This window comes from Oncorhynchus mykiss, chromosome 15, assembly GCF_013265735.2.
Source record: "Oncorhynchus mykiss isolate Arlee chromosome 15, USDA_OmykA_1.1, whole genome shotgun sequence".
In the NCBI taxonomy this organism is placed as follows: domain Eukaryota; kingdom Metazoa; phylum Chordata; class Actinopteri; order Salmoniformes; family Salmonidae; genus Oncorhynchus; species Oncorhynchus mykiss.
The window spans coordinates 40,420,855-40,437,865 of NC_048579.1; the positions used below are offsets into that span (position 1 = coordinate 40,420,855).

The window sequence follows — 17,011 nt, forward strand, 5'->3', positions numbered from 1 at the left end:
CGGATCTCAATCCCATTGAGCACATCTGTGAACTGTTGGTTCAGAGGGTGAGGGCTATGGCCATTCCACCCAGAAATGTCTGGGAACTTGCCTTGGCGGAAGAGTGGGGTAACATCTCACAGCAAGAACTAGCACATCTGGTGCAGTTCATGAGGAGGAGATGCACTGCAGAACTTAAGGCAGCTGGTGGCCACACCAGATACTGACTGTTACTTTTGATTTTGAACCCCCCCCCCCCCCCCTTCAGGTAAGACATTATTCCATTTATATTAGTCACATGTCTTTGGAACTTGTTCAGTTTGTCTCAGTTATTGAATCATGTTATGTTCATACAAATATTTACACATGTTAAGTTTGCTGAAAATAAACGCAGTTGACAGTGAGAGGATGTTGTCTTTTTGTTGAGTTTAGTAGTAGTAGTAGTAGTTGTATTGACTGTGGTAGAAGTAGGCCTAATAGTAGTAGAAGTAGCAGTACACTGCAGTAGTAATTGTGACTGTTGAAGAGAGATAGGCTTAGTCAGGGAATCATATTGGTTAGCGGTGGTTAGTAGGGTAGCTATTGAATAGTATTTAGTTTGTGTGGGATTGTTATAGTGGGATATTTTAGTGGGTTGGTGTCACACCCTGACCTTAGAGAGCCTGTTCATTTCTCTATTTGGTTAGGCCAGGGTGTGATTTGGGTGGGCATTCTAGTTTTCTATTTCTTTGATGGCCGGGTATGGTTCCCAATCAGAGGGAACCTGATTGGGAATCATACTTAGGCAGCCTTGTTTCCACCTGAGTTTGTGGGATCTTGTTTTTGTACAGTTACTAGGTAGCCTGCAGAACGGTACGTTCGTGTAGTCTTTTGTTGTTTTGTTGGTGTTCATCAAAAAATAAAGAAAGATGTACACTTTCCACGCTGCACCTTGGTCTCCTTCTAACGACGGACGTAACAGTTGGAGTGAGCTGTGTGGCATAATCAGTCTTAGAATGTGTCCTATAACTTTGAAATTCGGAAAGTTTCATGGCAATTAAGCAGTCAATCAACAGTGGGAAGTGGGCTGAACTAAAGTAGTTGATGCAGTTACTAAAACAGCTGTATCTCTTGATTGGTAGTTGGTGGTTCTGTTCTGATTACAGATTTGAATAGCATAGACTAAGATTTCATACACTTACATACGTTTTTGTCCAAGATGTAAGGAAAGTGGTCAAAACGGCAGTTGTTTCTAAAAGTTGAGAGAAAGTATAGTTGATTCGGTTACTAAAACAGCTGTATCATTTGATTGGTAGAATATATTTCTATTTTGCAGAATTCTTTGTGACTAAGAAGGATGGGGGTCTGCATCCCTGCATCGACTACAGAGGTTCAAAATCCAAGGGGGTAACGTTACCCCCTTCAGCCATGGAACTGCTCCCCGAGGAGCCATATTTTTTATGAAGCTGGACCCGCAGAGTGCCTATAATCTTATCCACATCCAAACGGCCTTCAGCTCGACGTCGTGGCACTATGAGTAATTGGTTATGGCTTATGGACTTGCCAATGCTCCATCAGTGTTTCAGGCGTTCGTGAACGAGGTGTTCCGGTACATGATCGGGCGCCAGGTGTTCATGTATATCGACGACATCCTGGTCGACTCGGCCACCTTGGAGAATCACATCACTCATGTCTGAGTAGTCCTGAGACACCTCCTGGAGAACTGCCTTTATGTTAAAGCTGAGAAGTCTCCTTAGGTCGAGGTCTCATTGGAATACTGGATTAGCTCACAGGTGGTGAGCATGGATGAAAGGAAGGTCAAAGCAGTCAGTCTGTCCCAACCACCATAAAGGGGCTCCAACGGTTTCTGTGTTTGCCAACCTCTACCGTCGGTTCATTAAGAACTTCAGCTCCATTGGCTCTCCCCTCACCTCTCTTCTCAAGGGTGGTCCTTGTAAATTGGTCCTGCAGCGGATGAAGCCTTCCGCCTACTGATGGGGCTTTTCTCCTACACCCCATTGCTGAGACACCCAGATCCTAATCTGCCCTTCGTGGTGGAGGTGGACGCCTCGGAAGTGGACATGGAACCATCCTGTCCCAACATCAAGGTAACCCACAAAAATTGTATCCATGTGCATACTTCTCAAAAAAAGAGAGAGGAACTGCAGAGAGGAACTTTGATGTCAGTGACCGTTGGCATTAGAGGAGTGGAGACACTGGCTGGAGGGCACTGGCTGACACTGGCTGTCATATTGGCCAGCTTATAAGAACACCAAAGCCGATACCCTGTCCGGTCTCCACGATTCAGAAGAGGTTCCGATCCCAGGTGCTGCCATCATTCCACCCTCTAGAACCGTTGCTCCCGTGCTCTGGGACGTAGACGTGGACATCCGCAAGGATAGTTACTGGTGGCCCACCTTGGCGCAGGACGTCACCCGCTATATAAACTCCAGCTCAGTATGAGCCCAAATCAAATCTCCCCAGCACGCGCCAGCAGGGAAACTACTACCCCTTTGGGTGCCTCATCGACCTTGGTCACGTCTGTCCATAAACTGATCTCCCCCTTTCTGATGGTTTTACCACTATATTATGGTTGTTGACATTTTATCAATTTCTCTGGTCTACTTACCACTCTCCAGGTCACTGAGGCACTATTCCAACAGGTGTTCCGGCACTATGGCCTTCCAGAGGACATGGTCTCTGACCATGGTCCCTAATTCACATTGCGGTTATGGAGAAGCTGGGGGCCACGGTCAGTCTCACAGCCTCAGTCTGATGAGAAGGTGGAGAGGATCAACCAGGAGCTGGGGAGGTTCCTAATGAGTCACTGCCAGAACCGACAAGGGGAGTAGGTCTGGTTTCTTCCCTGGGCAGAGTACGCCCAGAACTCACTTCGGCACTCCTCCACCGGGCTGACTCCCTTCCAGTGTGTTCTGGGATACCAACCGAGCCAGAACGTGGCCCCTGCAGTGGACGAGTGGTTCCGGCGAGTGTGTAACGCCACCCATGTGAGGCTCCAGCACGCCCTCCGTCATCAGAAGACATGAAAGGATGGTGAGATCCGGGAGTTGTGGACGATAAGTCACCTCATTGACCCTCCGCAGGACCTTGAAGGGCCCCACAAACCGGGGACTCGGCTTCCGGCAGGGCTGGCGGCGCAGGAGATTCCTGGTGGAGAGCCAGACGTGATCGTCAGGATGAAACACGGGAGCCTCACTACTGTCATGCTTACTCCCGCTCCTTCTTCCCAGTGCTCGACGTCGCCGGTCTACTAACCATCAGCCCAGAAAACAATCATGCTCCCCATCATTATGCACACCTGGTCATCATTATCTACTTGATTACTCACCTTATATTTAGCACTCCATAGACAGCAGTCACTAGGTAGTATTGTTTTGATACAAGTTCTGCACGTGTTTTGTTTTTATTTATCTGCATTTATCGTGCTTCTACAACTGCATTGCTTGCTGTTTGGGGTTTTAGGCTGGGTTTCTGTACAGCACTTTGAGATATCAGCTGATGTACGAAGGGCTATATAAATACATTTGATTTGATTTGATCATTATTAAACTTACCTTCTGCACTTGCTTCCTGTCTCCAGGTATATTATGTTAGTGTGGTCTTAGCTGCTGTATCTAAACCGAGTTGAAGTATTTGTCTAACTTGTTGGGAAATTGTTCAACATTTGAGAGAAAAAGTAGTTGATGTGGATATTAAAGCAGCTGTATCTCTGAATTGGTAGACGCAATTTCTGTTTGAATTTGTATTTATTATGGATCCCCATTAGCTACTGCCAAGGCACTCTTCCTGGGGTACGTCAAAATTAAGGCAGTTATACAATTTAAAAAACATTACAATACATTCATTACAGAATTCACAACACATTAAGTGTGTGCCTTTCAGGCTCATACTCCAATACCACATTTCTACAACGCGTGCATATGTTATCGTGTGTGTATGCATGTGTGTTTGTGTTACTTCACAGTCCATGCTGTTCCTTCAGGTGTATTTTTACCTGATTTTGAATCTGATTCTACTGCTTGCATCAGTTACCTGATATGGAATAGAGTTCCATGTAGTCATGGCTCTACGTAGTACTTTGCGCCTCCCATAGTCTGTTCTGGATTTGGGGACTGTGAAGAGACCTCTGGCATGTTTTGTCGGGTATGCATGGCTGTCCGAGGTGTGTGCTAGTATTTTAAACAGACAGCTCAGTACCTTCAGCTTATCAACACATCTTACAAAAACAAGTAATGAAGTCAATCTCTTCCACTTTGAGCCATGAGAGATTGAAATGCATGTCAATGTTAGCTCGCCGTGTACTTTCAAGGGCCAGCCGTGCTGCCTTGTTCAGAGCAAACTGCAATTTTCCCAAGTCCCTCTTTGTGGCACCTGACCAAATGACTGAACAATAGTCCAGGTGTGACAAAACCAGGGCCTGTGGGACCTGCCTTGTTGATAGTGCTGTTAAGGCAGAGCAGCACATTATTATGGACAGATTTCTCCCCATCGTAGCTACTGTTGCTCTGATTTGAATAGCAGCATAGTTGACTATGATTTCATATGCTCTAACCTATTGTGAAAGTGGTCAAAATAGCTGATTTGTGTTAAGTCACAATGTTTTAGTAAATTGAAAACATCTCTTTAAAAAATCTCTTTGGTTTTAGAGGACTACAAAAGCTAGGCACACTAGTCTGGACAGGTTTGCACGGCATGTTTTAGCTTAAACGGTGTATGAAAAATAGTTCCAAAGAATAAGTATGTAGAAAAGGAAATGTAAATCAAATGTGTGTGCTTGCTTGCCTTGACGTATTGAAATAGTAAACTTAATGAAATAGTAAACTTAAGAGAAGTGGCAAATCCAAAATGCACCATTAAAGGCTATGCAGCTTTTATGCAAATATGAAACAGTCAAATATAAATACTAGCAAAAAGCTTCTGCCAAGTAATGTAAGTTGAGTCAGTCTGCACATTTCAATGTTGGTGTGGTGTTTGGAGCATAAATGGTTCAAGAACAGTGGCGAATCAATAGATTTCCTAATGAAACCTATAGGGTGCCATCGAGACAGTCTAATAGTATTACTTACTGGCTGCCCAGGTGGTCCAGAGAACCCAGGTTTCCCAGGGAGACCCTGTTAAAACAATAGGTACTGTTAGAGTCGATCCTAGCAGTGGAGTCAACTGACAAAACAGTGAATCAGAGGAAGTGTGGGTGTGACCAAAAACAATAGAGCAAACCCATTAGGCGTAACATGTAGAGCCTAGTAATGTAAACCAATAATCACGTGCAGTTAATCACACACAGTTTTCCAAACACACTCCATACCCGTGAGCCTTTGGGTCCTGACAATCCAGGAAAGCCAAGATTTCCCTGTGAATCCAAATACATGCAGCCAGTTGGCAACACATTTAATGAACACAAAATCATTATAAAATCTCACCACACAAAAATTGATTCTTTACTGATACAATGTTTCAACACACAGGCATGCAAACATACACACACTCACATAAAGAATAATGGAAAATAGTATTTACTATGAGACTGACACACACACACACACACACCTATATATCATGTAATAACAAATACAGCGAGACTCTCACCTTAGGGCCAAAAGGTCCAGGATTACCTTCAAAACCTGGATAACCAACCACTCCTGGCAACCCATCAGAACCTGGATACCCAGGCTCACCCTGTGAAGAGAGAGAGAGAGAGAAGAGAGAACATTGATAAATAAAGGAAAGAAAGATGTTGTTCTTCTTCTAGTTTTTCATTGCTACTCATGCAGAATTACTACAATGTCCAGTTATCAAACAACAGGCTAGAAGAGCTGCAGTACCACCTTCAGCTGATGTAACAGCATATTCATTGACTAGCAGCTGTCACGCCCTGGTCTTAGTATTTTGTGTTTTCTTTATTTATTTGGTCAGGCCAGGGTGTGACATGGGTTTTGTATGTGGTGTGTTTTGTCTTGGGGTTTTTGTTAGGTATTGGGTTTGTGGCGTAGTAGGGGTATCTAGCATAGTCTATGGCTGTCTGGAGTGGTTCTCAATCAGAGGCAGGTGTTTATTACTGCCGGAGTCTCCCGCCTGTTTAGCGCTGCCAGAGCCTTCCTCCTCTACAGCGCTGCTGGAGTCTCCTGCCTGTTCAGCGCAGAGCTGCCAGTCTGCAAGGAGCTGCCAGTCTGCATGGAGCAGCCGGAGCTGCCAGTCTGCATGGAGCAGCCGGAACCGCCAGTCTGCATGGAGCAGCCGGAGCCGCCAGTCTGCATGGAGCAGCCGGAGCCGCCAGTCTGCATGGAGCAGCTGGAGCCGCCAGTCTGCATGGAGCAGCCGGAGCCGCCAGTCTGCATGGAGCAGCCAGAGCCGCCAGTCTGCATGGAGCAGCCAGAGCAGCATGGAGCAGCCAGAGCAGCTAGAGCCGCTAGAGCCGCCAGTCAGCCAGGATCTGCCAGAGCCGCCAGTCAGCCAGGATCCGCCAGTCAGCCAGGATCTGCCGGATCCGCCAGTCAGCCAGGATCCGCCAGTCAGCCAGGATCTTCCAGATCCGCCAGTCAGCCAGGATCCGCCGTTCGGCCGGGATGCGCCATTCAGCCAGGATCCGCCAGGAAGCCAGGATCTGCCGGAACCGCCAGTCAGCCAGGATCTGCCAGAACCACCAGCCAGCCAGGATCTGCCAGAGCCAACTACCTGCCTGAGCTTCCTCTCGGTGCTGAGCTTCCTCTCGGTGCTGAGCTTCCTCTCAGTGCTGAGCTACCCCTCAGTCCCGAGCTACCTCTCAGTCCCGAGCTACCTCAGTCCCGAGCTGCCCCTCAGTCCCGAGCTGCCCCTCAGTCCCGAGCTGCCCCTCAGTCCCGAGCTGCCACTCAGTCCCGAGCTGCCCCTCAGTCCAGTGGGGTCCTTGGTGAGGTTTACTAGGCCAGGGTCGGCGGCGAGGGTCGCCAATCAAAGGACGCGTTACAAGGGGACTAAGACTTGGTTGGAGTGGGGTCCACATTCCGAGCCGGAGCCGCCACCGTGGACAGACGCCCACCCGGACCCTCCCCTATGGGTTTAGGTGTGCGGCCGGGAGTCCGCACCTTGGGGGGGGGGGGTTCTGTCACGCCCTGGTCTTAGTATTTTGTGTTTTCTTTATTTATTTGGTCAGGCCAGGGGTCCTGTCAGCCCAGGACATGGGTTTTGTATGTGGTGTGTTTTGTCTTGGGGTTTTTGTTAGGTATTGGGTTTGTGGCGTAGTAGGGGTATAAAGCATAGTCTATGGCTGTCTGGAGTGGTTCTCAATCAGAGGCAGGTGTTTATCGTTGCCTCTCATTGGGAACCATATTTAGGCAGCCATATTCTTTGAGTGTTTCATGGGTGATTGTTCCTGTCTCTGTGTTTGTTTGCACCAGATAGGCTGTATAGGTTTTCACGTTACGTTTGTTGCTTTTTGTATTGTTCGTTTTTCATCGTCATTAAAACATGTATCAAGAATACCACGCTGCATTTTGGTCCGACTCTCTTTCACCTAAAGAAAACCGTAACAGCAGCAGTCATTTCAATTGGTAAAAAACACTTCTTGATAGAACTGCTCTACAAATTCCTTACTGATTTGTGATCGAGAAATAAATCACCATTACTCTTCCCAACAGACATAGCAATCACACATTCACTAACCAACGCACATTCTAGTCCCTTTCTTTAAGCTCAGTCCTTCATGCACTGAGGTACAGGTGTGTGACAGCAGTGATAACATCTAGGCCATTGGGAATCAACGCGTTCACACACACCATGAGATATCATTAGATAATTATAGACTCACACAAGCACGCACACACACACATATACACACACACAAATACACACACACACACCTGAGGTAATGAACTCTCTGGGTGGCCAAACCCTGACACCAGTTCCCTAGCAACTAAACAGCACAAGCTGCTCAGCAGCACAAGTGGGTTTTGTATCTATATGCAGTCAGAGAGTAACAGTTCACACCCGTCACACCTGACTCAGCAAACTAACAAGCAACGCTAAATGGATTGCAAACGGGTTAGCATTACTTTAAACAAACAAAAAATTGTTGTTTTAAATATTAGCTAGCTGGTGTGATGACTTTCCCTCCAGGATGGAGATCAACGGTGCCGGTTAACCAAAGGTTTCAAGACCCCCCTCTCCTGGGGAAGTTGGCCAGTTTTATGACAGTCGTAAATACATTGTAGGAACTGTCTCTCCATAGCCATGCAGTATTGAGGGGAAAGAACCCTTTTGATACAAGGATATTCTTCCCGCCAAAACTACAACATCAAAAGTAGATAATGAAACAATATTCCTAACACAAAGAATATGGGAAATGGTCGGGAGGGACATAAGAACAATCATGTCAGATCATTTATGGTTTGGTGATATCATTAAAAATGTTATTACGGAAACATTGTAACTTTAAGAGCTTTCACAATGTATATATCAGACTCTAAATGTTGCCAAACTTATATGATTAAATATGAAACTATTTCTGAAAAGACAGCAACGTGATTTTAGCCTTCTAAATGAGAAATTGTATTTCATATAAAGTTTCATCAGGTCAGTAACCACGTCCACGTGAGCACAGACATTATGCCAGCATGATGGAATGCCCCTTTTGACTAGAAAACTTCAAATGGACTCCTAACTAAATTTACATTAGACCAGAAAATGTGGAACAGTGGCTACACATTGATATGGTTGCCATTTAAATATATCAAAACGGGTCGAGTTGCTACCGGTGTGTAGAGTGGTTCTAGCCGTATCCTCAATATCAACCATTAAGACCAGCCAACAGTGCAAGCTGAACGTGACAAAAGGTTTAAAAACTACAAGACCAGAAAAGTCTATGACATTCAGACTCTCGACGAGTGAAGAGGAAGACTATACCAAACATTCTCAGTCTGCAGCTGGGTAAGGTAACGTAGTCTAGGACACTCGACCAAAGACGAGAGACAAAGAACAATTTCCTTTCACCACCATAGATACCACTAAAGGATCTATTCTAACAAGCCTCTTTGAACACCGCATGGTACACCTCTGGAGGACCCGTTCCAACAGACACTCCGAGACCAAGAAGCTACGACTACAAAGGGCATGGTAACCTCTGATGGACAACCAGAGACTTACACAACCAGAGACTTCTGTCAAACTGATTTTCCATAGATGGACCAGGCAATTTCAACAGAGAGAGAAGACAAATACATTCAAGAGTAAATACATATACATTGCAATTATTTTCAAATGAGCGGTCATTCATGTGCAAAGTATTCACATTCCCATGAGTATAGTTTTCCAACTGTATGTACGATAAGTTGACTCTCTCTGTCTCTACCCCTCCTTACATGCCCCTCTTTTTTCATTATGTACCAAGCCGTCATATCGCGTTAGTCCACTAGGGACTTTTCAATGCATTATGTTAGTAATCGATGTATAATCTATCCTGTGGTTGTTTTTATGTAATTCTGTGTGTTTATTTCGTTAGTTAGTAAATAAATAACTAAGTCAATTTGTGTATCGCTGAATCATCATGCAGACTAGGGTTCGTGCAGATTTAAAGTCAACGACATTCAGAATGAGACTGATATAAGGTAATAATAATTAATGGATGACTTATATGATAACGATATTTCCTCCAACGTTTTAATGAAAAGCTGCCTCTCGGTCCGAAAAAACACACGTTTTTTGGAGACTTGTGGGGGAATTGCTGATGATGTCGTCCACTGTATGCGCTTTTGGTAGCTTGATTGAGTCCAGACTGAGGAGAAATCTGCAAAGAATGCATCCCCGCCCACCTCCTGAAGTGCTCAGCCAGATCTGAACATAATCAGACCACAAAGCAACTTTTGTGCGTCTAGAACCGTCTTTTCAATGCGATCTTCGTATTCTGATAGCATAAGTTGCATGTAAGTGTCAAGTGTAGACATGACCTTGCAGCTGGGGGCAGTCATATCACAGTTTGCAACCTACAGTCACCGGGCCAAATCCTCAAGTGAGATCAGGTTCCGTATTCACAAAGAAGATCTAGAATTAAATTAGATTGGGTGTTTTCTTGCAGAGAATGGAAATGTGGCTATATACTCACAACCCAACCCAAGAAGACACACATACCCCTGAGGGGCTGGAAGTAATGGGTCGACCGCAAAGGAGCGCCCCTGGAGCAAATATTGGGTGCCTTGCTCAAGGGCACAATAGCAGGGGATGGTAACTAGAACGATGTCAGTGACCCAGATTTTACCGTCTGAACTGGGATTCAAACTGGCAACCCTCTGGTTGCTGGCCTACTTCTAGGTAACCTGCCACTCTGTATCAGTTTTGCCTTTAAGATCATAATTAATAAGATAACTGTCAGGATTTGACCAGGATTGTTCCAGTTTTGGCCACTAGATGCCCCCATTGTGCTTTTTGACCCTTTTGTTTTCCCTTGTTTCCAGTTATTATTTGCACCTGTGCCTCGTTTCCCTTGAACGTATTTAAACCCTTAGTTTTCCTCAGTTCTTTGCTCTGTGTTTGAATGTTAGCACCCAGCCCCAGCGATGCTGTGAACATTTGTTGCTCCAGTTGGACTCTCTTGTGGTAATCTGTTTTTGTTCTCGTTTATTTATTTTTGATTATCTTTTGAGCCTTTTTTTCTGCTGTACCTACGACCTTGTGGATTTACCTTTTGACTTTGAGGATGACCTTTTTCTCTTGGAATTACTTTTGACGTTGTGGATTTATATTTTTGCCTGAAGAACTTTCCTTTTTACTTTATTAAAACACAGTCTCAAGTACTGCTGTGTCTGCCTCATCTTCTGGGTTCTGGTGACTATTAGTGGCTCAGTTTGCTAAGTGACTGTTTCTCACAACGGAGACCCGAGTTCGTAACCGGGTCTTGACAATAACATGGACAGGGGGACCTGATCCTAAATCAGCACTTCTACTCCAAGAAGCTTTATGAATATGGAGTGACTGTTCTTGTCCTGAAGATTCTCTGCGTGTGCGGATCCATAGACATTTAAACTAGTAGATAGTTGTAGCACTGAATTCATCCATGTATACCTATTGAAAACTCTCAATGGCGCATGAAGCCTGGACTTATTTGAATTTGAAATGTGCCATATTGCTGAATGGCACCAAAAAATCGCTAAGGATCATGGTGAAAGTGACTGTAACTAGCAAAGGATCATGGTCGATGTAGAAGTTGTAATCCTTTCTGAGCGAGTCAACCGGCAAAGAGCGTGCATGAGAATCTCCTCGTAGCCTGCTGGCCGGTGATTTTTTTTGTATTTGTATTTATTAAGGATGCCAGGGCAGCAGCTACTCTTCCTTGGGTCCAGCAACATTAAGGCAGTTATATACAATAAGAAATCTGACATGGTATTGCATTTCATAACATTTTTCACAACACATTAAGTGTTTGCCCTAAGGCCACTTCCCTAATACAACATATCTACAATACAAAATCTATGTGTACGTGTGTGTAGAATGTGTGCATCATTGGTTTGGATGTATGTGTCTTTGCCTGTGTGTGATTGGTCTGTGTCAGGACGTGGTCCTCTGTGACAAAAAATGTAGTCGTCAGAATGGATCACAAATTAATTTCATATCTTGATACTGTATGTATCAAACTTTTGTTTAAAAATTACCCTGGGAATTGAACTTGATCACAATAAACACATTTTAGAGGCCGAAACGTCAGAACCCCCCAAAAATTGGCCCGTTCTTGTGATCACATTTTACATAGGATTTCTAGAGCAGTCCAGGGCTTTTGGCACCACTAGGTTGCTATGCAGTAGCTGACCAGGAGAGCTCTTGACTTCACGCTCCAGACTGGACACTAGGGTCCTGTGAGGATCATGTTCTGCGCATTTGTTTATGCTCTACTTTACGCTCTGCCCTACTCATAGAGAATAGGCTACTACGGCAAAAAACTGTAATACCTTGTGTTTCACCGAGTCGTGGCTGAATGACGACACAGATAATATACAGGTAGCTGGGTTTTCCGTGCACTGGCAGGACAGAACAGCTACATCTGGTAAGACAAGGGGTGATGGTGTGTCTATTTGTCAATAACAGCTGGGGCACGATTTCTAATATTAAGGAAGTCTCGAGGTATTGCTCGCCTGAAGTAGAGTACCTCATGATAAGCTGTAGACCACACTATCTACCAAGAGAGTTTTCATCTATATTTTTCAGAGCCGTCTGCTTACCACCACAAACCAATGCTACACTCAACAAGCTGTATAAGGCCATAAGCAAACAAGAAAATGCTCACCCAGAAGCGGTGCTCCTAGTGGGCCGTGGACTTTAATGCAGGCAAACTTAAATCCGTTTGACCTCATTTCCACCAGCATGTCACATGTGCAACCAAAGGGGAAAAAAACTCTAGACCACCTTCACTCCCCACACAGAGACACATACAAAGCTCTCCCTCGCCCTCCATTTTCCAAATCTGACCACAATTCTATCCTCCTGATGCCTGCTTACAAGCAAAAACTAAAGCAGGAAGTACCAGTGACTCGCTCAATGCGGAAGTGATCAGATGACGTGGATGCTACACGACTGTTTTTCTGTGCCTAAGAAAGTGAAGGTAACCAGCCTAAATTACTACCAACACTCACATCGGTAGCCATAAAGTGCTTTAAAAGGCTGGTCATGGCTCAGATCAACAGTATCATCCAGGTAATGATGCAATCAGTCAGGATGCTCTTGATGGTGCAGCTGTAGAACTCTTTGAGGATCTGAGGACCCATGCCAAATCTTTTCATTTTCCTGATGGGGAATAGGCTTTGTTGTGCCCTCTTCATGACTGTCTTGGTGTGTTTGGACCATGATAGTTTGTTGGTAATGTGGACACAAAGGAGCTTGAAACTCTCGACCCGCTTCACTACAGCCTTGTCGATGGGAATAGGGGCGAGTTCGGCCCTCCTTTTCCTGTAGTCCAAGATCAGCTCCTTTGTCTTGCTCATATCGAGGGAGAGGTTGTTGTCCTGGCACCACACTGCCAGGTCTCTGACCTCTTCCCTATAGGCTGTCTCATCGTTGTCAGTGATCAGGCCTACCACTGTTGTGTCATCAGCAAACTTAATGATGCTGTTGGAGTTGTGGCTGGCCGTGCAGTCATGTGTGAACAGGGAGTACAGGAGGTGATTGAGCAAGCACCCTTGAGGGTGTTGAGGATCAGCGTGGCAGATGAGTTGTTACCTACCCTTACCACCTGGGGGCGGCCCGTCAGGAAGTCCAGGATCCAGTTGCGGAGTATGATTAAGATGTGGCTAATTTTGTACAGTTGGATACTCTTCCAAAGCCACTAATCACTCCCCCATTCCTAACCGGAAGCAAATACTTGACATGTCTCCCAGAAGTGTGGGACCAAGTGACGGTAAAAGGAAAGTGTCAGAAGATTTCTGCTTATCAACCGTTGGGACCCAAAGTTTACACTGTAACGAGGGTGTCCACAAAGGGGTGGGGTGTAGATCGGCCATGGGATGAGAGATGTGTACCTAACCTGAGCACAGGGAAGTATTATCCACAGATACTCACTGTCACTGTCGCAGAACATAGGATATTATTGGAGATGTTCGTGGCTAAAAAAACAGGTAGGAGTTGGGAGACAGGTAGGGAGTATCTGAAAGATTCAGTCCTAGATCTATCGGTGAACCACAAAGGCAATAGGAGATCAGGAGCAGGAGACAGATTCAATGCAATAGTTATTCATCAAGGCAGTCGAGGTAGGGACAGCAACTGAAGCAGCGGTAGTAGCGGTGAAGGATGCTATAGTAATAGCATGGAACTGGATTACGGCGCAAATGACGGGTATCTTGAAGTATGCATCATGGCCAGTGTTAGTGGTTGCTTTTTAGTATTGCTGGGATATCACCTTCTGAATGCGTTGATGTTGAAACATGTATACAGTGCTGATTTGCCATATATAATTATGCATAGCTTAACGCATTATTAATACTTGTTATGTTTTGTGTTTTCTTTTGGTTTTCAAGTCTTGTGATATCACTCTTTGGAACCCGAAGGAGGAAAGGGAGAAAGTCAAAAGCTGCAGCTGAAATGTAATTATCAGTTGTGCAACAAGAGGGGGAATAAGAGTGTGTATAGTGTGATTATAAATCAGGCCATAAGTCTCAGAAGTGTAAACCTACAAATCAACTGAGAATGTTAACCCTTTCAAACGTACCATCACATGGGTGTGATCGTTCTAGAGTGGTCCCTGAAGCGTACGGCCACACCCGCTTATTTAGAACGCTTATTTAGAACGGACAGTTTCGAATGATGCAACAATGAGCTGGCCACACTTTTTTCAGAAACTATTTACAGAAACACAGTCCTTACAAAGTTATGTCCAGAATGTGAGCAGTTTATTTTTGGATGCAATGTTCAGATATTCACAGAAGTATCTATAGCATAACACAATCATCCAAACCGGAAAAATGTAGGCTACATTTGTCGTAGCGTTAACTGAGGAAAGATTGACGAAACACAAGCGGTCTTATTTTGGCCAGCGAAGAGCCCAGATCTTAATCCCATTGAGCACGTCTGGAACCTGATGGATCGGAGGGTGAGGGCTATGGCCATTCCCCCCAGAAATGCCCGGAAACTTGCAGGTGCCTTGGTGGAAGAGTGGGGTAACATCTCACAGCAAGAACTGGCAAATCTGGTGCAGTCCACGAGGAGGAGATGCACTGCAGTATTTAATGCAGCTGGTGGCCACACCGGAAACTGACTGTTACTTTTGATTTTGACCCCCCCCCCTTTGTTCAGGGACACATTATTCCGTTTCTGTTAGTCACATGTCTGTGGAACTTGTTCAGTTTATATCTCAGTTGTTGAATCTTGTTATGTTCATACAGTTGACAGTGAGAGGATGTTTCTTTTTTGCTTTTTATTTTGTTTATTAGCACTTCATATACCCTTTGGTAATAACATTCAATCTGAATAATAACACAAAACAAATCATAAGGCTAGAGAAATGTATCAAAAAATATTACGAAAACAAGCAACACTAAAACATAATGGAGAGTAAACATTGAGAATCAATCTCCGAATTATAACGTAACTCCTCCACGGATACAAACAATTTATACTTTTTACCACTGGTACTGGTAAGTGTGGAAAGTGATCTGTAAAATTCAATAAGTCACAAACTGGGCATACTTTAATTAGTCAGTAAGGATATAAAGGAGTTGAAGGCGAGCCTTGAAACAAGTGACGAAAGAGCTATGATAATGGCAAAAAAAAAAAAACAGCTAAACGAACAGTCAGAGCAGTTCCAGAGGGAGATTGCAGAACGGTGCAAAGTTCTGTATCCAATCTTCAGGAGAATAGATTAAAAGGGAAGCGTGTAGCTCTCGTAGTTGATAAACTGTATATTGACAACCAACCAAATGTTCCGAGACACAAAGACTATTCCATGGCTATTCTAAAAATTACAAAGTTCTCAGAGTCGCCAAATAATGGAACACCCATTATGCTAGCCATGGTAGGGATTGAAATAATAAAATAAATAGATAGGAAAGCAATCAAATAAAATAATTGTTAAATAAATAAAGTACAACTACACTGTACCTTTCAAGGGAATGTTGTACAAATGTCCATTTATAGTATTTTATAAATGGATTAGACGGCATTAGCAGAAAGGATAAATAGCAAAATAACACATCTTCAAATATAACTAATTGGAACACAAAAGTACTCAATCAACATGGTGGGGATAGAAACACAGCAAACATAATGTGGGTATGTGTGAATGTATTGTGATGGAGGATGTGGTGTGTGTTTTTGGTGTTTGGAAAAGTGTGATGTTAAGTGAGTGAGAAAGGAAATGGTTGCATATATCCGAACCAACGTTTGTCTGTGAGCAGAGGTTATGAGAGAAAGCTTTACAGTTTGTGCAGATGAGGGATATACATTTAAAAATAAATTATACATCTAATTTATTTGTTGTCCTATCATGATGGAACTACATTTTAAAATAAATTATACATCTAATGTATTTATTTATTGTCCTATCATGAAGCGGTCCTCAACCCTATACCCTAGACAACAATCTGAATGACCCATACACTAAAGAGAAGTCCCTATCTGTTTCATGGGCCTGCTATAAGCTGCCTATATGCAGCCAAAACAGAAAGATAAATGCGGTCAGAGCAGTCAAATCAAATCAAATCAAATTTTATTTGTCACATACACATGGTTAGCAGTTAATGCGAGTGTAGCGAAATGCTTGTGCTTCTAGTTTCGACAATGCAGTAATAACAAGTAATCTAACTAACAATTCCAAAACTACTGTCTTGTACACAGTGTAAGGGGATAAAGAATATGTACATAAGGATATATGAATGAGTGATGGTACAGAGCAGCATAGGCAAGATACAGTAGATGGTATCGAGTACAGTATGTACAAATGAGATGAGTATGTAAACAAAGTGGCATAGTTTAAAGTGGCTAGTGATACATGTATTACATAAGGATACAGTCGATGATATAGAGTACAGTATATACGTATGCATATGAGATGAATAATGTAGGGTAAGTAACATTATATAAGGTAGCATTGTTTAAAGTGGCTAGTGATATATTTACATCATTTCCCATCAATTCCCATTATTAAAGTGGCTGGAGTTGAGTCAGTGTCAGTGTGTTGGCAGCAGCCACTCAGTGTTAGTGGTGGCTGTTTAACAGTCTGATGGCCTTGAGATAGAAGCTGTTTTTCAGTCTCTCGGTCCCAGCTTTGATGCACCTGTACTGACCTCGCCTTCTGGATGATAGCGGGGTGAACAGGCAGTGGCTCGGGTGGTTGATGTCCTTGATGATCTTTATGGCCTTCCTGTGACATCGGGTGGTGTAGGTGTCCTGGAGGGCAGGTAGTTTGCCCCCGGTGATGTGTTGTGCAGACCTCACTACCCTCTGGAGAGCCTTACGGTTGAGGGCGGTGCAGTTGTCATACCAGGCGGTGATACAGCCCGCCAGGATGCTCTCGATTATGCATCTGTAGAAGTTTGTGAGTGCTTTTGGTGACAAGCCGAATTTCTTCAGCCTCCTGAGGTTGAAG

General features: G+C 44.1%; 1 protein-coding gene across 1 annotated transcript in view; it reads right to left on the reverse strand.

Moving 5' to 3' along the window:
* col4a3 (collagen, type IV, alpha 3) overlaps nt 1–17,011 on the reverse strand; it is a 123,728-nt gene that overhangs the window by 70,160 nt on the left and 36,557 nt on the right. The window contains exons 3-5 of the mRNA XM_021563185.2: nt 5,566–5,655; nt 5,285–5,329; nt 5,046–5,090 (exon numbers count right to left, since the gene is read on the reverse strand). Of these exons, the coding sequence (XP_021418860.1) occupies nt 5,046–5,090; nt 5,285–5,329; nt 5,566–5,655 (180 nt within the window). The remainder of the gene's footprint in view (nt 1–5,045; nt 5,091–5,284; nt 5,330–5,565; nt 5,656–17,011) is intronic.